The sequence below is a fragment of the Tiliqua scincoides genome, chromosome 3 (genome assembly GCF_035046505.1).
Source record: "Tiliqua scincoides isolate rTilSci1 chromosome 3, rTilSci1.hap2, whole genome shotgun sequence".
Taxonomy (NCBI): Eukaryota; Metazoa; Chordata; class Lepidosauria; order Squamata; family Scincidae; genus Tiliqua; species Tiliqua scincoides.
Window position 1 is genome coordinate 182,069,570 of NC_089823.1, and position 24,247 is coordinate 182,093,816.

Below are 24,247 nucleotides of genomic sequence, written 5' to 3' on the forward strand. Positions count from 1 at the left end.
TGTCAGGCGCCAAGCCTGACACAGAGGTTCAGTATCTGGTGGAGTTTTGCTCCACTGGTCCCGCCTCCCTCCATCCCTGCTCCCTCCCCCGGCACACTTCCGCCGTCCTTGCCCTGCCTCCATGTCACGCCTCCTCCCTGCCCTCTTTCTGCCCCCCGCCTCCCTCCCCGGAACGCCTTCTCCCTTCCTCCCTCCATGCCCCCACTTTCCTCTCCACTGCTCGGTGGTTCAGGTGACCACTGAGCGGCAGAGGCCAGGTGCCTGCCTGGCGCTACCCCAGCGCTGGGCTAGCACAGGTGATCGCCTGGCGTTAATGCTTTCAAATATGCCTTATGGCACGTTTGTGACAGTGCGAGCTCAGGACTGGAAATGGAAAAGGTGCAAAAGAGAGCGACTAAGATGATTACGGGGCTGGGGCACCTTCCTTATGAGGAAAGGCTACGGCGTTTGGGCCTCTTCAGCCTAGAAAAGCGACGCTTGAAGGGGGACATGATTGAGACATACAAAATTATGCAGGGGATGGACAGAGTGGATAGGGAGATGCTCTTTACACTCTCACATAATACCAGAACCAGGGGACATCCACTAAAATTGAGTGTTGGGCGGGTTAGGACAGACAAAAGAAAATATTTCTTTACTCAGCGCGTGGTCGGTCTGTGGAACTCCTTGCCACAGGATGTGGTGCTGGCGTCTAGCCTAGACGCCTTTAAAAGGGGATTGGACGAGTTTCTGGAGGAAAAATCCATTATGGGGTACAAGCGATGATGTGTATGCGCAACCTCCTGATTTTAGGAATGGGTTAAGTCAGAATGCCAGATGTAGGGGAGAGCACCAGGATGAGGTCTCTTGTTACCTGGTGTGCTCTCTGGGGCATTTGGTGGGCCGCTGTGAGATACAGGAAGCTGGACTAGATGGGCCTATGGTCTGATCCAGTGGGGCTGTTCTTATGTTCTTATGACTGGGCTCACAAGCCACAGCACAGAGGAGAAACATTAAATGGGCTAGGTAGAAGAAACTAGCTTCTTATTGGTGAAACTGGCATAAGAGAAGCAGGAAGCTACAGTGACTTTGTGCTTCTGACCAAACTATCATATTGCCTAAATTCTTTTGACTGTGCCAGTTGCTTGCTCCTCCTGGTACAGCCCTTGGAATCACTATGCTCCAGTGCTTCCCAAACTTTTTAAAATGATAATCTATTGTGACCCACTAGACCAGGGGTGTCAAACTCATTTCAAGCAGAGGGCCAAATAGCATTCATGATGCCTGCTGAGGGCCGAAAGTGATGTCATTAGGCAGGAAGTGATGTCATTAAACAGTTCATGACCAAAAATAAGCACTTTTTCCTCACTTGGGAACTCATTAGCTGCAAATGACAGAAGAGAAAATATACATATCTTGATCATATTCAAGATATGGGAGAGCTCAATTTTCAAGTGAGCTGCCCTTTCAGCAGTAACACCTTAGCATGGCTCAGCAGCTGAGAGCCTGAGGGCCGGATAAAAAGCTTCCGCGGGCCACATCCGGCCCCCGGGCCTTATGTTTGACACCCCTGCACTAGACTAATAATAAAAATGATAAAGCAGCTTTACTGGAAAAAGCTTATATCTTGTGATGATATAATAGCAAAATAAGACAAAAACCAGGCATCCCAGGTCCTTCGGAGGGACTTGATGTCTGGATAAAGCAAACCAGTCAATAACATCTACATGACTGTGTGAAAATCTCATAATAAAATGAACCTGAAGGAAGTCTGAAAAGTTACATGGTAAAACACAAAAATTAATGAACCTCCAATGTGCATTACATCGAAAAAGTGATGTGTAGACAGATTATATCTACCACGTAAAATTGGAGGTCATGGACTCCTACAAGTACAACAGGTAGAGGAATAAGAAAAAAAGAGGTCTGAAGGATTATGTCAGCATAAGCACGGAGAAGGCTGTAACAATGGAGAATATTTTAAAAACTACAGAAACTAAGGTTGAATATAAAAAGCAGCAATTTGAAAAGAGGTTGAATAGCTGGAAAAATTAACCACTGCATTGAAAACACCTGAAAAATATTGAAGGAAAAAGTGATAACGACCTGGGCATGGCTGAACTACCACTACTACTACCACTACTAATAATAATCTGGATCCTGTGCTTCCAAGGTTGCTAGAGACATTACATATATATGTGTACAGGCACTTGTTAGACCCTCTCTAGAAATGGAGTACAAGGACTGTTTTCTCAAACCCTTTCAGTCATTCCAGGGTACCCAGAAGGTTGAATTAGAGAGCAAGATGTGTAGTTAGGCCAGATGAAAGGCTGAAACTGGGTTCATATTACAGTGGTACCTCGCATAACGAATGCCCCGCACAGCGAAAAACCTGCAGAACGAAAGCGGTGTTCGAAGTTTGGTAACTCGCATAATGAATTTTTATGACTTATGCTTCGCATAACGAATTTTTTTTTTATTGTCCTGGTTTGTCTTAAGGGGGCGGATCTTCATGTCCCTTTATGATCCCGTTCACCCTAGTAAGGGGCGGATCTTCATGTCCCTTTATGATCCCGTTCACCCTAGTAAGGGGCAGATGTTCATGTCCCTTTATGATCCCGTTCACCCTAGTAAGGGGCGGATCTTCATGTCCCTTTATGATCCCGTTCACCCTAGTAAGGAGAGGATCTTCATGTCCCTTTATGATCCTGTTCACCCTAGTAAGGGGCGGATGTTCATGTGCCTTTATGATCCCGTCCACCCTAGTAAGGGGCGGATCTTCATGTCCCTTTATGATCCCGTTCACCCTAGTAAGGGGCAGATGTTCATGTCCCTTTATGATCCCGTCCACCCTAGTAAGGGGCGGATCTTCATGTCACTTTATGATCCCGTTCACCCTAGTAAGGGGCGGATCTTCATGTCACTTTATGATCCCGTTCACCCTAGTAAGGGGCGGATCTTCATGTCCCTTTATGATCCCGTCCACCCTAGTAAGGGGCGGATCTTCAAGTCACTTTATGATCCCGTTCACCCTAGTAAGGGGAGGCTCTTCATGTCAGCTTGCTCCCAGGAAAGTGCGCACAGGATTACAGCCTTCAAACTCCCCACTCAGCATCCCCCCATCACTCATTCACCCTCTCACTGCCTCATTTCCTTCACGTTTCCCCCCATGATCATGGCAAAAGCAAGCAATTGAGTGCAGCTGCTGTGTCCTCCCCAGCTTAGAGCACAATCCTGTGCGTGTCTCCTCAGAAGTAAGTCCCATTGTGCTTACTCCCAGGAAAGTGTGCACAGGATTACAGCCTTCAAGCTCCCCACTCAGCATCCCCCCCCCGTTTTTGAAATCCTCTGTACAGTATGTATGCCTTTAAAGAGCACTTAATAAACACTTTGTAAACCAAATTTGACTTTGTTCTGACTTTTCTTGCCCATAGGAACGCATTAATTAAATTTCAATGCATTCCTATGGGAAAACACGCTTCGCAAAACGAAAAACTCGCATAACGAAAGGACTCGCGGAACGGATTAATTTCGTTATGCGAGGCACCACTGTAATTACTAATCAGAAAATATGACAATTTGGTGCATGAAGATGTACCACAGGTTAGCATTCCAGCTAACAATTTTCTTCTGCAAACTAGGAAAGGGTGCTTGCAAAGTGTTGTGCTTTTTTTTAATGTTTCAATGTTTCAAAAACTTTTTGTGGCCAAATATCGGCTTGTGGCCCACTGGTGGGTCCCAACTCATGGTTTGGGAAACACTGCTATACAGGGTTACAGGTTTCACCTCAGCAGATAATGAAACATACATTATTAGCAGAATCCTTGCTTAGCTCATTAGTACATCCACACTGGCACAATTTAATTGTTCAGCTTCTGTAAGACAAGACAAGAATCTATTGTATTAGCCAAGCATCAGCAATGCTTCAGACAAAGTAGTCATATATTAAGATCTACAACCTGTGGTTATAACTATATCCTATAATACCACTATTGGAAAGAAATCAGCTGTCTCAGAGGAAAATTATGAATTCCAGTTTTGTTATCAGGAGGACTCACTGACTCCTCAACTGGCCCAAACAGCTGATTTCATTAGGCCAATTGTTACTTTGCTTTTCCGGTATCCTGTTTCTATTATTGTATTTTTAAACTATAAGCCACCTTGGACGTTTCCATTTCGGCAGGCAAGAGGCTAGGTAACAATGGTTTAAAATAAACATATTTTTTGCCCCCTCTGTACTGACTATAGAAAACCATTTCTTTGAGCCATCTGGATTTAATTTTACTGAACTTATGCTTTGTCATATAGGGCAACATCCTGCAGATTGGTCTCACCTCTTTTCCCTGGACACAGAGTGTGATCCCAAGAATTGTACACTCTAATTGTGCAAGCTCTCTTCAATGTTTAGTCAAAATCAGAACTCTCAGGGCAAGATTGCCAAGTGTACCAAATGACAGATGAAAAAAAATATTAGAAAAGAAAAACAGTTCAAAGTACTGAGCTAGGCTTTTTCTCTTTTTTCTTTAAATGAACATGAGAACTTTCACAATATCCTGAGACTCTGCTGAGTAATTACCTCTTCAGTTTGACATAATGTCCCACTTCATGAGCTAGCCTAGCTATCGGGGGGGGGGGGGGGAGAAGAGAAGCAAAGTAACATCATTAATTCATCAAAGCTTTTCTCTCTCAATCAAGTTTTTAAAAAATTATTTTTTTCTTAAAGGATTGGATAGAGGGGGTAACATTCAGAGGCCTTTAATGGTACAAATATTTGTGGCCTTATTCAACTTGTTTGTGGCCTTGCTGAATAAATTTTTTAGTCATTATTCCAGTACGAAAAGAGTTGACCCAAGAACTTGCAATACTAAGCCTTTTAATTGCTTCAGCAGTTAAATGCTAATGCATCAATCATAACACTGAATGCCTCACACATACATAATACAGGCAGGATCTCAAAACAAATGGCTTTTGCAGGCTCCAACCTTTCAGCCTTCATAAGCAGGCAAAAATAAAAATCCAAGTAAAAGTGGTCTTGATTGTATAGTTAAGTTTTTAAAAAAATACAATATAAAGATGAGCAAGCAAACAATTTTAACCTCTAACCAATTTGTCTTCATAGAGTCAGAGTCATTACCTTCGGCTGTGTTCCAAATGTATGCTTAGAACAGAACAGTTTGCTAAGTGGAGAGTTTTCTGGGAAACATGTTCCATGAACTGCAAGGACTTGTCCAAATTTTGATAAGGAAATTGAACATCCACACTGCTCTCTGGGCGTTGGGGTGTGTTGAGGTTTCCATGGACTTTGTTGGCATTGCTGAGCAGGGCTGCACCAGCATTACTGGGAGGTCTGTGCTGGTGTATTCTCGCCTGTACAGGCTTAGGATATAATGAACGTTGTGCTAGTGACTGTGCAGTGTTGGTGTGGCATCTGAATAGGATTGGGTCTTAATTGAATTAAGATTCTAGTATTGATTTTTTAAAAAGTCAACAGCACTTCCTTGCTTGGGGTTAAGGTTTTGTGCCAATGTTGTCCAAAGCACAGGCTACGGCTTGGTATCCTGCCAAGTGTTAACACCATGTTTCTGCTGGGTTTAACTTCTGCCCAAGAGGTAGAAGCCTCTGCCTCTGCTATGTGGCTAGAGCATAAACATGTGAAGCTGCCTTATAATGAGAAAACACTGAAATATTAGTCTATGTAGGTTCACATTGGCTGCTCTGATTGGCAGGGCCATTCTGAGACCTAGGCAAAAGTCCTCCCCAGTCTTGCTGCTTGAACTCTTAAAATTGGAAATGCTACGAATTACAAACCATTTGCATGGAGATCAGGTTGCTCAACAAGTGTCCTCGTATGTTAAGCCATTTTCAACTGTAAGTATGAGAATAGTCCTCTGTATCTCCTATGTTAGAATTCTAAAAAAATGCAAAACTTCTTCTTAACCAAGCTGCTTCTTTTTGATGGCCAGTTAATATAAAATGGACACAACTCAATTTATCATAACAATTTACTCATACTCACAATTTTACTCACACAATTTATGCAAACTGCATACATTGTGAACTGACTACTGAAAAACTGTGACGAGATAAGAGAGGTCTATCTGATAGGGTCTGATATGTGACAGATAATTTACATACACAAATACTATAATAATCACTTGAAGAGTACAATGGGCTATTTGAAGAGTACAACTGGAAAAAGTAGATTTGATTGCTGACAAATATATTATTACGTACTACATCATTGGCATCCTTCAGTCTCGGAAGCCTACAGATTTCCACTATATTAATAAAATACACAGAGACATAAAAGAATAGGTCTGTGCTGGTAAAAAAACATACTTTAAACGCCATTGTGGACACCACCCAGTCAGTGGATTGGAAGTTTTAGAAAGACACATCCTCTCAGTTCTCCCTAAAATGCAATGCAAAGCAAAGGATCAACAACCATTCAATTCTGAATATACACATGACATTTCGGGCGCAATCCAAACCTGCGCTGGAGCAGGCAAGCCAGGAGGCTTGTGCTTCATCCAACGCAGGTTCGTTGGCTGCAGTGGCTCAGCCAGGTGCAAGGGGAAGCTCTTCTCCTTACCCCTGGGTAAGAGCTGCTCGCCCCAATGGGTCTCCTTGGATCTGCGCCACCTCTGGAGGTGGCGCAAGTCCGAGGAGAACGGAGCAGCTTGAAGCCGGGTTCCAGCCAAGTCCGAGGAGAGTGGAGCAGCATAACTGCCGGGTCCCAGCCCCGCCCCTGGCTCCCTGTGCGCCCGCTCCCGGAGCCACCCATTGCCTGCCCTCCCCGCCCAGAAACGCCCCCAACCTCCTCCCTGCCCCCCATGCCTACTGTTGCCGCTTGTGTCGGTGTGGGTGCGCGTGCGCTGACACAAGCGGCAGCGAGGAAGCCGCTGCGCAGCCTTCTACATGCGCCGATGCGGCTTCCTCCCACGGAGGCGCAAACATGCTTTACGGCACGTTTGCAACCCTCCCGGGGGACTTATGCCAGCCTTTCTGCCGGTTAGGATTGTGCCCTTCAATATCTTAATTTTAGGTTGAAAGACTGTTGTAGCAGTTCTCTGTTATTTGCCAAGGAAGGCAGATTTCATCAAGCCTAAAGCTTGATGAAATCAGCCTTTTGTACCTTAAACCAGACAATCCATTTACTTCTTACATTTCTATTCCAGCCTTTCTCCAAGGAGCTCAGGACAGCATACATAGCAATCCTAACAGTGCTATTAGGTAGGGTAGGCAGAAAAATAGTGACTCACCCAAGTTCACCCAGTTAGTTTCATGGGGATTTAAATCTCTCTGTTCCTAGGCTAGTATCTTAACTACTATATCATACTTGGTCCACTATACCCAAAATACAGGTACAGAGGTATCAATAACATAAGCTACAAGTACTGAAATTACAACACCAAAAAGGAACAAACTCTGTATGTACATAGATGGACTCCATTAAGCCCCTTTATCCCTTCATCATACATTAACTTATATCTCTGCACCTGGAGGTTTAAAAAATACGAGTGCAGTGGTTCCAGAACTGTGGGCTAATTGCCCTCCAAAGAACTCAGCTCCTGCAATTTCAAGGAGCAAAATTTCAGTTTGCAAGAACGTGTAAATATAGGAAGATAAATGTTTGAGCATCTTCCCCCCCTGCTTATTATTACTTGTAAATAAATTTTTTAAAAGTCTTTGTAAAGTATTTTTTTTAAGCTCTCCTAAGCCTAGGTGGGTCCCAATAGAGTGTCATTTTATTAAGTGGGACATGGAACTGAAAAGTTTGGGAACCACTGCCCTATTACAAAGGTAAGACGCAAGTTTAAAAAAAAAGTCACATCACTTGACTACACAAATTAAAAGCTCTCAAAAAAACTATTGCTTTACAAGAACCACAGTTAACACTTTCAATGATAAGAAAACTCTAATTTCACACTTAAATACTGGCACGGTATGTAGTTATGTATCTATATCTATAGATATGTCCTGATCCTAAGAATTATTTTCTGCGTCTGACTGTAGCTATGCTGTAGTGCAATGTTTTGAGATGACGCATGGGCACAGTAGTTGGGATGTTCCCATCCCAACCAGTAACTCAGGAAGTCCAAAGATGAAGATTAATTTCCAGTTTGTGCTGACCTCTCTTTAAAATTAGCGGACAGAGATATATATTTAACTGCTGAGAACACACAAGAGGGATGCATGGAATAATCTAGCAGTACATCCTGAGTAGTGAATCAATGCATGCCAACTTTGGCCATGCTCACTTTTTCCTGCTATTGGTATTACTACCAACTTGAGGAAAAATAAAATTGGCTTTCAGATCAGTTTACACTGAGGAAATTTTTTTTTTTTTACATTATGAAATCAAATGACCCAGAGTGTCAGATAGAAGGGACATAGTTTAGTTTAGAGAGGAATCTTCAAGCACCGCTAAAATAATAAAATAATTCAACAACGACGAAAGTCCTACAGGACTTCAAATCAGTGTTCCTTTTAGTGCTAGAGATTCCATCTTGTATGCAATAACTCTGAAATGATTCTTTAGCTGCATGCAATGAAGTCGGACACTGTGCATATTCCAAAGATGAGTTCAGAAATGCCCACAGCACTGATGCTACATGATTATCAAACAGCCTTTTGTTCTCAGAAGTTCATGATGGATATCTATAACTCTTTTTGTTGTGGAGATAAGACCAGCCTTGTTTCACTAACTGCCATTTCAAAGGAAGATTCACAGTAGTTTGAATTTTGATCTGTGAGGCAACTAGCTCGACCACCTGCATGAGATACGAGCTGTTACTGAGCTTGCTTTGTACCATCTTATGAACACAGCAGGCATTTAAAAAAAACAACAAGTTGATGTGTGAATGTTCCAATTTACAGAGCAAATGTTCAATAGAAAAGTATGAGCTTCTTTAATAGTCAAGCGTGTACAGCATATATATTGTTTACGGATTATATCGTTAAACAGAGCAGATGGCTAAAGGTCTCCAACCTCCAGTGGTGGGTTAGAACATAAAGGTGCATTAGTTTGTAGTAAAATGAGAATGTGAAAAATTGAGTGGTCTGGCTACAGGAATACAGCTATAAATTGTTGCTCATTTAGTCATTGTAAGAGTCCACTATCTGTAAAGGAGTGCAATGTACTTGCTTAAAGCTATATTCAAGTAATTTAACTTTAACAACATACGACATTATGGCACTTCATCCTTATAACTATAATGAAAAGGAAAAAATCAGCAAATCAGCCTTCTGTAAGGGTAAAGTGAAGACAGACAGATGGGCTCATGTTATCTGCAGATTTGGAACCTGTAGATTTGATCACCTGTGGGTTTCGAACCTGTGGATTCAGGCCCACCTAGGCCTTCCGAACCCAAGCGAAGCTGTGCTCTGGTTGAGTCTGGAGGGTGATCTGAGAGCTAGGAAGGCCACGCAGGGCTCTCTTGGGTGTCAGAATGCCTTTAAAATGTCCCTTCCAATTTCTGAAAACCAGGTGCTGCACGTGGCCTCCCCGGCCCCCAGATCACAGCCCTAATCCATGGCAGTATCTGTAGGGGTTCTGGGAATGAAACCCCTGCAGATAATGAGGGCTGCCTGCATATTGTGATTAGAAAGTTAACACTTTTGCATGATCATCCTAATCATGAGCAGTAGAAAGCTACCTCACTTATACATCCAGGTATATATATTCAAGTTCAGTCCAGATGCTTCCTTTCCTCTCTTGTGTAATAATTGGCCCAGTATCAGGCCAACAGCTTGTACTTATGTCAGCAGCTAAGCAGTAAAGCAAGATTGTCTTACAGTGCAATCTTACAGGTCTCACTGAGTTCAGTGGGGTTTGGTCCCAGGTAATGTGTACAGGACTGCAGCTTTACCCATGTGACATTAAGTGCATGTTTGCTTCCTTTTCTGTTTCCCAAGGGTTAGCAACTGTTGCCACTTGCACCAAGCCATGAGCTGCAGGGAGTGGCAAAAAAGACTGGAAATGCTTTTCACCTCAAGTCTGATGCTACCTCCTTGCAGTCCATAACAGACAGAGCTACTCTGAAAAATTGCAGCTCCCGTTCTCCCTTTTCACACTGAGAGTCCCAAATCTAGAAAATTAATCTGTTATAAACTTCTAATGGTCAGATTTCTAGCTATGGATGCTCACTGCATTTTTTTTTTTAATGAGAGGCTACCTTTTTGGCATCAATAAAAACTATAATACAAAAAAAGGAATATTACTCTAGCAGTAGAGAATTGCACAACATGCACATTAAACTGTATTTCTGAGGCATATTATCTACTATAAATAATTAATTCACACAATGTTGTTGATATAAAAAACACAATATAGCATTCATAAAGCCTTAGTACTATTCTCCTTGAATGGCAGCCAAACTAGTGATTATCAGATACTGGGAAAACAGAAGTGTCCACATAACATCAGTGGGCTGACACAACCTGACATATTTTGGGGATCAAAATGTTCATGGACCAGGTAAAAATAGGTAGATGCTAACACAGTCTTGCTTATTTCTTAACAATATGGTTGTCTTAACTATGGTATACAGTACTTTAGCTTTCCACTATGGAATCCGAGGTACAGTAAATATTCTTTGATTTACTTTTATCAGAGTTGGGTTATTTGGGGTTACTTTTCAGCTTTGATTTATGGGGGGGGCTTGTGGTGTGTGTATGTTTTATATTATTGAAGCATGCAAAGTATATCTTTGTATTTTGATATGAGCTAGAGCAGGGCTGGTCAAACCCTTGCCTGGGGGTGGATTCGGGGTTTGGTACAACCCTTCCGTGCAGTGTGCGGACCTTTCCGTTCCGCCTTGGCACCAGACGAAGTCCCCCTTGTTTGGGGGGCAGGGGCACTCTGTGCAGTCGTGTCTCCCTAGACATCCTGTTGCATGGTGTTCCGGGATGCCGGGTAGACAACGTGACTGCTCAGAGTGTCTCTGTGCCCTGAACAAGGGGAAATTCGCGCAGTACTGAGGTGGAACAGAAAGAAGCGGTCCAAATGAGGACCACTTTTCCATTGTGCAGCAGTGGCGAGTTTAGCCACTGAACTAGAGAGAGGAGGGGTGTAGGGCCTTTAACTTCATTTGGGGGGGTGTTTGATTTGTTCATTTAATGATATATATTGTCCTTTGAGATTTTGTGACCTCTACCTAGACATTTGCTGACATTGTGACATTTTCCAGTTTCGCTTTGTTGTATCTTATTTAAAATAAAAAATGAATCCGTTTTAAATGTGTATCAATTATTACAATAATCCAGTGGTTCCCAAACTGTGAGCTGCGCCTTCTCAGGGAGCCATGGAAACCAGACAGGGGAGACAAGGAATACTTGTGAAAAACCTGCTACCTTATCCAACGTATAGGATTGTAGCCCTAACGGAGATCCAGGACCAATGGCCCATTAGATCAAGGGAGCTGCCAGTTGAAAAAGTTTGGGAACCACTGCAATAACCCCTTGTTCCTTATAGACTCTGAATTCACGTAGAGGATATACAACTTGATCAAAAGCAGTACTAGGAGTCTCTGCACCAAACACTTTATAAATTTATTCCATATTAAGAGAAGCATATAAAGACCTGCTTCTTCAGCCATAGCTAGTTTGGACAGATGGGAGAGTATTAGCCTCTTAAGATAAGAGTCATAAGTCAATTCCCTGTCTCTCTGCCACCTTGAACATCCTTACGTGAGCAGACCAAAACACAAGTTTGAAGTGGATGAATGACTTCAGAGACACAGACTATTGCTTTAATCACATCCAAGAACAGATATATTATAGCCCTTCTGCTTTGACAATTAGGAAGAGATTTCACTAAGTGTAGGTGTTCGTGCCCTATTTGCTTATTGCTATGTAAACGAGATGGTAACTGTTGGCTACATTATGCTGTGCAGACACTGTTCATATTGCAGCCATTTGACACACACTTCTTTTTGTGTTCTGAGATGTACACATTGAAGAAGCACAGAGCTGGGTTTTGGGGTGTTCATTTCTGTATTGCTGGAATATTGATGATTTTGAAATACTGAAGTTGCAAACAATCTCCTTGAAGGCTCTAACCTCTTAATGATACTAAGCATATCTCAGTGCAATCACAGGGGTTAGATGATATTTAACCCAGTGCGATGCATCACATTCTTGGTATATGTTGTCTGAATGAACCAGCACAAGACAGCATCCACTGGGACCCTGTGCTTTTTGTAAGCTCATAGCTATGATTTGGATAATGGTATTTCCAGCTGTACAGATGGTCAAAGTTGACGGAGGAAGACAAATAATTCCAGATGATAAAGACAGGGGGGGAAATAATGAAACGAAGTATACTGTACATTTTTTAAAAGAACAAGAGTGAGGAAAAAGCACAGATACACTCAGAACACAGCTATGTATCACAGAAAAAGAAAACTGTAGTCATAAACAGAGAAACTGATCAAACAAACATCAGGTTTCACACCACATCATAAATGCAACATGAATTCAGAGGAATCACTACCCAGTATTTTATTTTTGGCAGGTCTTTGTCAGGCCTTTGGAATCCCGGGCCCTGAATTGTTGTAAGCCAGGATGTGGCAGGAGGGGCCTTGATGTCCAGGCCTGGTGTCAAATGTAAGTAAAGGAACAGCTGTACTGTATATGTGTGTGATTAGCAATCAACTGCACCTGTGTTAGGTGGGAGCCATGTGACCTGGGAGATGTGTGCAGAGTCATGTAGGCAATGGAGGAGTGGTGAAATGCACAAGACTGCCTTCTGACTATGAGGTCGCCCTGCTCTGATTGGCTGGCCCCGGACACCAAAGGTGGGTTGCTGTGGTGGAGTTTCTGCGTGCCATGCTGCTGGTTTGTTCTGTGACTTGGACTGTGCCTTATCGCGACTGTGCCTCTCTGTATCCCTGACTTCTGGACCGTTTCACTGACTACTCTTCTGCCTGCTCCTTTACCAATATGTGCTTCTTCAACAAACAAGCTTGTGTCTGCTTCTTTGGCTCTGTTTGGAATCGCCTGCTTCTTGTGCTGCCTCCCTATGCTCCCGTGCCACTCTGCTATCAGGAAAGTAACTGCTCCCCTGCTGCCCTGACACTTAAAATATTAACACTAAATTACAAAATATGACTGCATCAATGTGTTGGTTTGGGTCCAGATTTTGTATTCAGAAACGTTATCCTAGCCTATCCAACTCTATCCTCATTTGGTCACCTTATGACATATCCCAGGGATCTCCAGTCTGAAGACCCTTCCTGATGACCCTAATGACAACTATGCAGAAGGGAATGTGCAAAAGGTGCTTAGCATCTTAAAGGGAGGCTACGGAGAAGAAGGTCAGTCTTGAAGAGAGTGAATGTTCAATTTGTACAAAAGGGCAGTTCACATGTTAAGTATGCACCTAAGAACATGAGACATTTAAAAGATATTAATGAGACAAATGTCCTTTGGAAAGGAGTCTATCAATGTAACTATTATACAGTCAGAACTGGCTACACCTCCTAGTGAAGTGTTTGCTTGGGCTTGAACCTTCACTACTGCCTTTTAACATGTGCAATTGTCCTTAAATATATTCAAAATCTTACCTATTAAAAAAAAAGAAGAGGTGCAAACTGATATGTTGCAGTCCTGAAATTGCTCCTTAATTTACAAAACAATATCTCCTTTAAATACAGAAGAGATTATTTTGAAGTTGAAGAGGAAAGAAACTGAGTAAACCAGATGCATTTTAAAAAGAAATTCTTCCTGTTAAATGCAACTGATATATTCCCTATCCCCAGGATAACTATATTCTTTTATTTGAACTGTCTCAAAGGTTTACTTGTTTTCTGTTGGAATGCCTAATAATGAAGTATGTTTACCCTTAGGAATTATATTCACATTACATTTAAGTTTTCCAGATGTTTTGTCCATCACTTTAGAAAAAAGGACTACCTATTGAAAGAGGAAACATAATATCTTTTCCTTTCCCAATTACAGTGCAAATACTTAACAAGGTTTTAAGATGAAAAATTTTCATTTTTTTTAACCTTGTCTTTACATTAAAGGTAGTTATACCCTCCAGTTTTTTTTTCTCTATACGATTTCCCTGTTTATCCTCTCATTTTGAGAAAGATGATCAGAACTTTATATAGGGTACAAGGTTTTCATTCCATATATAGTTGACATTAATTTGCAAGCCTTTTACAATATATGTCTACATACTGAAAGTATCAGGAAAATAAAGAGTGAAAGGGGCAAAAAACAAATTTAAGTAAAATCATGGTCACTGGAAGCCTAAACAGGCATGGATGTCACACCAATTGCAAGGAATAACATAAGAGAAAGAACTTGATCAACTAAACTGTTGGATAAAGCAGGCTTTATTCCTGCATATATTAGTGGTTGTTATGAAGGTGTTGGCAAATCACCCAATCTATCACCAGAGCGCTGAATGCATATTGCCACAATTTCATCAACCAGAGCTCCAGCCCCTATCCTGTTTAAAATTAAATTTGAAAAGAGGTCTTTTTTATACAGGCAGATGTATTCACCAGTCTCCCAACACCTCATGTGTAACAATTTTCAAGATACAAATTATCAAGAGGTAGAGTTGTTAAGCAAGCAGAATGTTCTACCATAGGAAACAGTCCTTGGCTGAGAGTGGCAGTAGTTTTTCATCTCATTCCTTGGGTTCTGTGGGATCTCCTGAAGTAAATTTCTTAAGAGGATACATTTTTGACTGTATCAAAGGGTATCATGAGATGCATCTCATAAAATTTTAGTTTTGCTTTCTTTCGCTGTTGCTTAGAAGCTAACAAAAATTATTCAATCTGTTTATTTTTATTATTGCATCATGAAAATCTGATGAAAGTATTCAGTTAGTAGGATATTAGGTTTAGTATAGATCTTTCATAACTGCAAATAAGGTTCAAGAGTTATGGAAAAACTTAAAAGATGATGCTTTTTTTAGGTGTGACCAAACAGAATTGCATTGATTTAAGGGATACGTATATGAATGGTAATGGGCCTTATATGAAATATTTAGTACTTTAGAGCCCAAATCTAGCCAATCTTCCAGTGCTGTTGCAGCCATAATGCAGCCCCAAGATAAGGGAACAAGCATCTTGAGGAGGCCTCCATGATTGACCCTAACCACAAGATACAGTGCATGACACAGCTTCATTAGTGCTGCAAAGTTGTACAGGATTGGGCCCCTGTTATGTTAGTTTTGGGAAAATGTCAAAAATCTGATTCTGTAATAGAAGAGAATGAACCACTTAGGGTGCAATCCTAACCAACTTTCTAGCACTGGCATAGCTGTGCCAGTAGGGTATGTGAAGCATCCTGCAGTCAGGGGGCAGTCACAGAGGCCTCCTCAAGGTAAGGCAATACTTGTTCCCTTACCTTGGAGCTACATTGCCCTTATGTCAGTGCTGGAAAGTGGGTTAGGATTGCGCCCTTATTTGTTGTTCACAAGTTTCTCAAGAGTTGCTGACTCTATTCTACCAACTGACTTCACTGAGAAGCTTTGACAGAAATAATAATGACCATGGTCAGCTGACAGCAGGCTTTGAGCCTAGGGAAAATAGAGATTCCTAAATTATATCATATGGAGGACTCAGGTCTTCCATCTGAAATCTGACCTCAGAAACAAGTTAAAGACCCTTGGGAACAAATTTGGGCTTCAGGTAATAAGTGCTAAAAGGGCATTACATTGTTAAGAAGAATACAAATGTATTTAGGTATGTGATATCTATTTGACTAAACAAGGAATAAAATCAGCTTGTATTTTCTCATAGATATCTAAATAATTTCCAAAAAATGGGTTATGACCTTACTCGTGGTACCACAGCAACATTAAGAACATATTCCAAGCTGGCTGGCAAACTGTTAGCATGTGAACAGGTAACAATACTGATAGCTGACCTAGAACATGTCAATTAATACCCTTCATGATATCATGATATCAATTAATACCCTTCTTGACACACACAGTGTGAGAAAATGCTAAATTCCAATATAAAATATTGGGATATTTTAATAGAATAGTTCTTAGAATAAAAGAGTTAACATAAAACTCTTACACCCGCTTGTGTAACTTAGTAAAAAACTAACTTGCATTTAAACAATTTTTCTTCCTGAACTTTCTCTTAGACCCACACTAGGTGTTGGGGACAAAGGGAACAAAAGGCTGGTGACAGATGGCATTTCAAGACAGAAGGTAAATCTCAAAGAAAGGCAATGTGTTTTGATGAGTCTCTTTAGTTATGAGATTAAAAATCTAGAATAACATGCCTTTAACCAAGTGCTAAGCACATGCTTTCAGAAGGAATCCGCAGATTCAATATACAGGTAATTTTCCCCTCTCAATGTAGCAATATTGTCTCAATATAGTTAATGGGTGAAATAAAGCTCTCTACCACTCAGTTCAGCAATTATGCGTTTGTCTACATGATGTCTAGAAGAGTAAGCAGTGTCAAGAAGAACTGATATGCCACTCTCTGGTAATTATCTCTTCCAGCAATTGTACCTGATCTAGATCTGTGCTGACGGTTCTTTGACTGCAGCTCTAGTGAACCTAAATAACCATTTGAAACTGCTGACTCTGGAAAACTTCTATATAGCTTTGTCCTTGAGTATATAAAACAAATTTAAATTACTTCATGAATTTACCTGTTTGAGAACAGGGGATAATTTTCCCGGTGTGTTACCAGGCACCTTCCCAACTCTATAAACCATATCAATATTGGGATAAAAACATGCTAATTTCTAGGAATTTCACCAGTGCATTCATTTGCTGGACTGAAAGTTGAACTTGCTTCGCTATCTGGTTAGTTTTGTGCAGCTTTCATTCCTTCTTTTTGTACAGAAAAAGGAAATTAAATGCCCTTCTAAAATACACAAAAAAAGGCTGTCCTTTCAAACATTTGACTACATAATCCATTTGTCTGAGAACAGGGCCCCATGAATATTTCACAAAGGTCAACTTTTTCATTTGGCTTATGGAACGCTTATAAACTCGGAGTCCTAACTGCGACTCCGAAGCACATAACAGTGTCAAAGGTTACAGTGTGTTTTTGTTTCGCCTTCGCTAAATTACTTGCAAATGTATTCAAACACAATATGAGAAGATATTTTATTTTACTGAAAATAACAGACTGCACGCATCTGAAAGAAAAGCTGAGGTACATCAAGCATAAACAGGGGAAAAATACATTGGTTCAGAAACCCATAAATCCTTATTTGAATCTGCCAACCTGAAAGCGAAGTAAAGCCCGAAAAAACTATTTTTCTTAAATGCTATGTCTGATTAAGCCATGCTATTAAATGACAGCTGAACTTTAACATTAATATGATATTATTTAAATAACTGCATGACTTTTTTTTAACACTAAAAATGATGAATGATTTTTGGACAGCTCAATTGACATAAAGCAAGGAAACCCTTTAATGAGATTTGACAAAATGGAGACATATGCAGAATATTCGTTACAGCTCATGTCTCAGGACCCTTCCTGGGGAGGATATGGGTTTGGCCATGGAGTTTTTTATTATTATTTTGATTGTCTCCGAGCGCTGAACCATCTCTTTCAATTGCCGCTTCCTTTCTCCATGGATTTTGAATTTAGCTTGTGTCATTTACATATTACTCTTAATCAGAGAATTTTGTATGTTATGGTTCAGAGTCTGAATTGTGAGAAGTTTGTGAAATGGAAGCAAAGTTGCAGTTACCTTAACCTTTGTCAGCTGACTGTACAAGGAAGTGTAAAAAGCAACACCAGAAGTCATTTTCAAGAGAAGATTAAGGGTTGATGTATACTTTATATTGCTCCATGTGAAGCTATCTCCACACAGAAATCTATTCATGTGCAGGCATCACCACAGATATTTGCCCATTTGCAGAAGCATGTAGACAACTGTTTGAACCACAGGGTAACAAGCTGCACACAAATAACTCAAAACTGTTTAGAGGGCAGCGGTAGCATACATTCTGGTCAGCATAACTTTACAGCACACGAAAGAACATTAAACTGTGTGGTGATCATCTCCAAGGATGACAGAAGTTCACATACTTAATTGTTTTTGTTAAAACCTCAGTTTCTAAAGAATGCTGAAAAATGTAGATGCCTAACAAGAACTGAGAAGAAATGCAGACTGGCTAATTAGCAGCCCAATCCTACCTACATCCCACATGGGTATGCAGCTATGCCAGCGCAGGCCACTCTGTATCCTATAGATGCAAAAATTGGGGAATTTTTGGTTGCTGGAAGTCTCCTCATGGTAATCAATTGGGACCTGCACCAGCAATATCACTGGTGCAAATCTGCATTGATCTGTACAGGTGGATCAGGCACCTGGGAAGAGAGTTTGGATATGGTGCGTGATGATGATGCTGATCAGGCCCTCTCCCAGGCCCAATTTGCCCATCCCCACCCCTGTCACCACCTGTTCCACCCTCCCTGCCCCATTCAATCCCTTCCTTCCCTCTCCCTGCCCTTGAGCAAGCACTGCTGAAATGTCAGGTGGGGATGTAGGTAGGACTGGGCTGTTAAGTGGGTGGACTGCTCTGGTGGGCCTCTGTCACTCTGCTGGCACCAATGGGAAGGCTCTGGCCTTTCCACCATTCACCTGGACCTTGCCCTGTCGCAAAACGCTTAATGGCTTTTTTGTGACAGTACAAACCAGCAGAACACGCATCCCACCAGTACTGGCCCTTGTTAGGACTGGGCCATAAGAGTTACTTCTTCTAATATCCAGATGGAACCATACAAACCAAAATTGTCTTTTTGATCAAGCTAAATACGACAATTATAAATTAGTAGTCAAATAAAATTACTAAGTAAAAGTATGTACCAACAGAGTACAAATTTAGAGATGTCTATTTGGTTTAGTCTTCCCTCTTGTTCAGGCAGAATGCTATCAGGATTCATAGAATATTATGAGGAGCCATCAGGAATTCACTCTTGTATGCCAATGAGTTTAATTTGTGCAATGAGGCATTTAAAAGGATCTCAGCCAGTCCTATATATACACTTATTTGGAGTAAGTCCCATTACAATAATGGAAATTCTGAGTAAACACACATAGGATTGCTCTGTTAGGTATGAATATATTTAGTGAGATGCTGCAGTGGCAGAGCTGCAACATTCAGAACCTATGTATCTATGCTCAAGGCACAGTCAAAACTAGCATTTTTTAAAGATGCTTAGGGTTTTTCAAGTAGTGAATGGAATGGTCATTATTTCTTCAGTCCCCATCAAGAAACCCTTTGAAAGAAAGACAAATCTGACAATTTTGAGGTCAGTTCCTCAATCTTGAGCAAATCCATTACATTCAGATCCAATGCACACTTTACTATGTCAGCGTACAAACCAATATTTGTGTGAAGAATGGGGCAGAGACATAGGCATGTAAACATGCAGTGCATGTGTGTTAGTGTGTAAAGACATACTGGAATATTCTGCTTCACACAATAAACACTGCTGCTATGAGGCAAAAGCATTTGCCATGTGAAGTACAAATCAGGCCATGCATTTTCGAGTCAAGTAAGGTGGAACTGGAATGAATCTATCTAGACAAGCAGTCTTGCCTACCAAACCTAATGGATTATAGTACACCTGAAATACAAACTCTCCCATCTCCAGAATCAGAGACACACGTAGCTGACCTGACTATTCCATACAAAGATTCTATAGCAGTCCAAGCAGATAAGCAGTTTGTTTATCAGCACAGCTTTATGATTGGTTACTTCCATTGTCTGTTTCAGCTTAAGCCTGTCTTCTGCTCTTTCAATCAGTGTTCCTTCTAAGCTGTGCGACTTAAAACTGAGCTCCATGAAGCTCAGAGTTAGCCAATTCTGGAAGTCAGGCAATGATGTATAATGTCATTGCTGAGTATCTGGAGACACCAACATGTCACCGTGGAAGGGGTCCATGTGGTGGCACAGACCCATTAGAGGGAATACTGCTTCCAATCCCATCCCCTTGAGCTAGATTACAGAATATTAGTTGCCCACTTTCTATGTTGACACAGCAGCCTCTGCTTGATTCTTAGCTAATGACTTTGCTTAGATTACCTTAGGGTATATCTCTTTGACAGCACTGAAACCTTGTTAAAACCTGTACTCTTGCCACAATTTATTTTTATAAATCTGTTCTTGTCTTGCAGGTTAGGGGGTATACATTTGGATTGAGCAGAAGGAAGTTAGATATGGAATGTGTCCAAAAGCATCCTGATAACAGTCTAGCATGCTGAGCATATGTTGGAAGAGGAAACCTGAACTCTGTCATGCCTTTTGGGGGTCCCTCTGGCACTGTGCTGATATGGGGAGCTTCATGTCCCACACCCTAACATGTTCAATATATTACTTTAAATTATGTATTACTTGAAAGGTTGTCATGAATTTCAGTTGCATTTGTCAGGAACGAGGTGGGCCATAAATTGAGATGAATAAATGGGCTTTAAAAAAGGAAAGGTTTCAAGTACAGGCCGATACCTGAGGATATTTAAAAAAAGAAACTGTAAAGCAAACCTATAATATTTGCACAGTTAGAGGAACTGCCTTTAGCAAAACCACACTAAACTGGCTGGTTTCCAAACAAGATCAAAATCTAAGACCGTTATCTAATTTATAATCTAAATGAAGAAGGCAAGAAAAAGAGAAAGGGGTCCCTACCTTGCCTTACCTTCGTAACATTCCTGTTAGGATCCTCGAACTCTTCCCCAAGTTTGAATCTGTTTCTCTGAGCTATGGAGAAAAATGTTCATTATTAATAGAAAAAAGGTTGCATGTAACCTAATATGTAAAGAGAACTGCATTTCCCAAAAATGCAAAAGAGAGAAAATGATCCTCCTTGCACAGTAACAGGTTCAAAAACACAGTGAAGTTTTGTATTTTACATTTCATTTTTTAGCAAAACCAAAAATTTAAAGAAAGTAGCGGATGCACTGAAAAACACATGCAAAGGATAAGTAGAACTGCCAGAATATAATTTGTTTTGCAGTACCAGAACCCATTTCCAAAGCCAACACACACAAGAAACACCCGAGTAACAGATAAATAAGGGTACTGGTATTTCATCCAATACTGACTCACTATAGCCTTGTCTTTACTTTGGAATGAAGACACTTCTACCTTGGAGAACAGAAATGCTTGTGCCTCAGAACTTGAGTTTAAACGGCCAAATTAGATGAGATTTTTTTTTAATCATGCCACTGACACTGGTGTGCTTGGTTTTTTTTCCATAAATACCACATATGGTTGGTTGGCAACCTTCAGTCTCGAAAGACTATGGTATAAGCCTACAGCACCCGGTATTCCCAGGCGGTCTCCAGTCCTTTACAAATAGAGTGTTTCTGGTGAGTAAGAAAGGATTGCAGCCCAAGTCTTACTGATAACAGTGGACTTACTTCTGAGTAAAGTAAATAATACAATTTTCAAACATCTCTACTTATAAGGACGGTGGGGTGGAGTAGGAGGACTTAAGCCTACCCACTGCCATGATCCTGATCTACATCAAGGGCCCCCTCACATGCTGTTTGCCCTAGAAGCTGGTTGCTGCCAATGGTAGCCTTTCTTTCCAAGACACACACAGAGACTCCAATCTGGCCTGGAACTGTGATGGGAGATTGGATAAACCCTATTTTTCCCATTGTGGTCCTGATCCAAATCCCCACCACCACCACCACCCCGTGTGCTACTTAAAGAAAACCAAACACCAAGCATGCCAGGATCTAATTCATGTCAAGTATAATTTGGCCCTAAGAGTTGTAGAAACTAGAAGAATCAATACAACAAGTTAGCCATCAGTGAGTTGATTTAGATTACTTTTATAGCATTGTCTATCCAGAAGTAAATCCTACTGAGTTCAATGGGACTTTGTTGTTGGCAACCTTCAGTCTCGAAAGACTATGGTATCGCGCTCTGAAAGGTGGTTCTGGAACAGCATCTAGTGTGGCTGAAAAGGCCGATTCGGGAGTGACAATCCCTTCCACACTGGCAGCAAGTGCAGTCTGTCCCTGGTCTGTCTCCCTGGCTATGGGCCTTCCTTCTTTGCCTCTTTGCCTCAGACTGTTGGCCAAGTGTCTCTTCAAACTGGGAAAGGCCATGCTGCACAGGGTGCCTCCAAGCGGGCCGCTCAGAGGCCAGGGTTTCCCACTTGTTGAGGTCCACTCCTAAGGCCTTCAGATCCCTCTTGCAGATGTCCTTGTATCGCAGCTGTGGTCTACCTGTAGGGCGCTTTCCTTGCACGAGTTCTCCACAGAGGAGATCCTTTGGGATCCGGCCATCATCCATTCTCACAACATGACCAAGCCAACGCAGGCGTCTGTTTCAGCAGTGCATACACACTAGGGATTTCAGCACGTTCCAGGACTGTGTTGTTTGGAACTTTGTCCTGCCAGGTGATGCCGAGAATGCGTCAGAGGCAGCGCATGTGGAAAGCGTTCAGTTTCCTCTCCATGAGCGAAGAGTCCATGACTCGCTGCAGTACAGAAGTGTACTCAGGACGCAAGCTCTGTAGACCTGGATCTTGGTATGTTCCGTCAGCTTCTTGTTGGACCAGACTCTCTTTGTGAGTCTGGAAAACGTGGTAGCTGCTTTACTGATGCGTTTGTTTAGCTCAGTATCGAAAGAGTGTCGGAGATCGTTGAGCCAAGGTACACAAAGTCATGGACAACCTCTAGTTCATGCGCAGAGATTGTAATGCAGGGAGGCGAGTCCACATCCTGAACTATGACCTGAGTTTTCTTCAAGCTGATCGTCAGTCCAAAATCTTGGCAGGTCTTGCTAAAACAATTCATGAGCTGCTGGAGATCTTTGGCAGAGTGGGTAGTGACAGCTGCATCATCGGCAAAGAGGAAGTCACGCAGACATTTCAGCTAGACTTTGGACTTTGCTCTCAGTCTGGAGAGATTGAAGAGCTTTCCGTCTGATCTGGTCCGGAGATAGATGCCTTCTGTTGCAGTTCCAAAGGCATGCTTCAGCAGAACAGCGAAGAAAATCCCAAACAAGGTTGGTGCAAGAACACAGCCCTGCTTCATGCCGCTTCGGATGTCAAAGGGGTCTGATGTGGAGCCATCAAAGACAACAGTGCCCTTCATGTCCTTGTGGAAGGATCTGATGATGCTGAGGAGCCTGGGTGGACATCCAATCTTGGGGAGAATCTTGAAGAGGCTGTCTCTGCTGACCAGGTCGAAAGCCTTTGTGAGATCTATGAAGGCTATAAAGAGTGGCTGTCGTTGTTCCCTGCATTTCTCCTGCAGTTGTCTAAGGGAGAATACCATATCAGTGGTGGACCTGTTGGCTCGGAAGCCACACTGCGGTTCTGGATAAATGCTCTCTGCAAGTACCTGGAGCCTCTTTAGTGCAACTCGGGCAAACAACTTTCCTACAACGATAAGGAGAGAGATGCCACGGTAGTTGTTGCAGTCACCCCGTCGCCTTTGTTCTTGTACAGCATGATGATGTTTGCATCCCTCATGTCTTGAGGTACTCCACCTTCTCTCCAGCAGAGACAGAGGATTTCATGCAGCTCAGTGACGATGATCTCTTTGCAGCACTTTGCAGATTTCAGCAGGGATGTTGTCTTACTCCTAGGTAGTTATGCATAGGATTACAGTCTTAGGGCCGAATCCTATCCAGCTATCCAGCCCCGGTATAGTCGTGTGCACTGCATCTTGTGGTAAGAGTGTAGTTATGGAGGCCTCCACAAGGTAAGGGAACATTTGTTCCCTTGCCTCGGGGCTGCACTGCAGTTGCACTGGCTCTGGAAAGTTGGATAGGATTGGGCCCTTATCCATGTTGTGATAACCTCATGATCTTTCTGAATCCAGAAATGTCTGAATCCATGTTTTTCCAGCTGAAAATATCTCAGGTAATAAGGATTGGGAGAAGCTGCTGCCTGGCAACTTGGATATGGATATGAACAAAGAGTCATATGGATGAAAAAAAAAAATCTTGGACTTAGGGAAGAGGCATGCAGCAGCAGAAGTGCTATACCTCTCCAGTTGCCCAGAAAGAAAAAGATTAGTCACTACATCTAGAATAATATATATACACTGCATTGATCTGATAATTATTAGTGCATACAGAAATGCAAAGAAATAGTTTCTTTGTAGACAAGCTTACCCTTTCTCGAGCTCGCTGAATTTTCTCTCTATCATGGCTGAGGTTTTCCAACATCTCTTGACCAATTTGCTCTGTATAAAAAACAGAAAGCAGAAACCCACAAATCATGAACTACATCACAACTGAAATTGGCAAGGTTAAAATTCAACAATATATTAAAAGGTCAACTGCATT

General features: G+C 41.7%; 1 protein-coding gene across 5 annotated transcripts in view; it reads right to left on the minus strand.

The window, feature by feature from the left end:
* VTI1A (vesicle transport through interaction with t-SNAREs 1A) overlaps positions 1-24,247 on the minus strand; it is a 309,951-nt gene that overhangs the window by 89,886 nt on the left and 195,818 nt on the right. For 3 of the 5 annotated variants that reach the window (XM_066622222.1, XM_066622223.1, XM_066622224.1), the window contains 2 exons: positions 24,074-24,144; positions 20,631-20,692 (listed from right to left, as the gene is read on the minus strand). In XM_066622222.1, the coding sequence (XP_066478319.1) occupies positions 20,631-20,692; positions 24,074-24,144 (133 nt within the window). Of the gene's footprint in view, positions 1-20,620; positions 20,693-24,073; positions 24,145-24,247 lie in introns of all 5 variants that reach the window. The other 2 variants (XM_066622225.1, XM_066622226.1) reach the window with 1 other exon arrangement.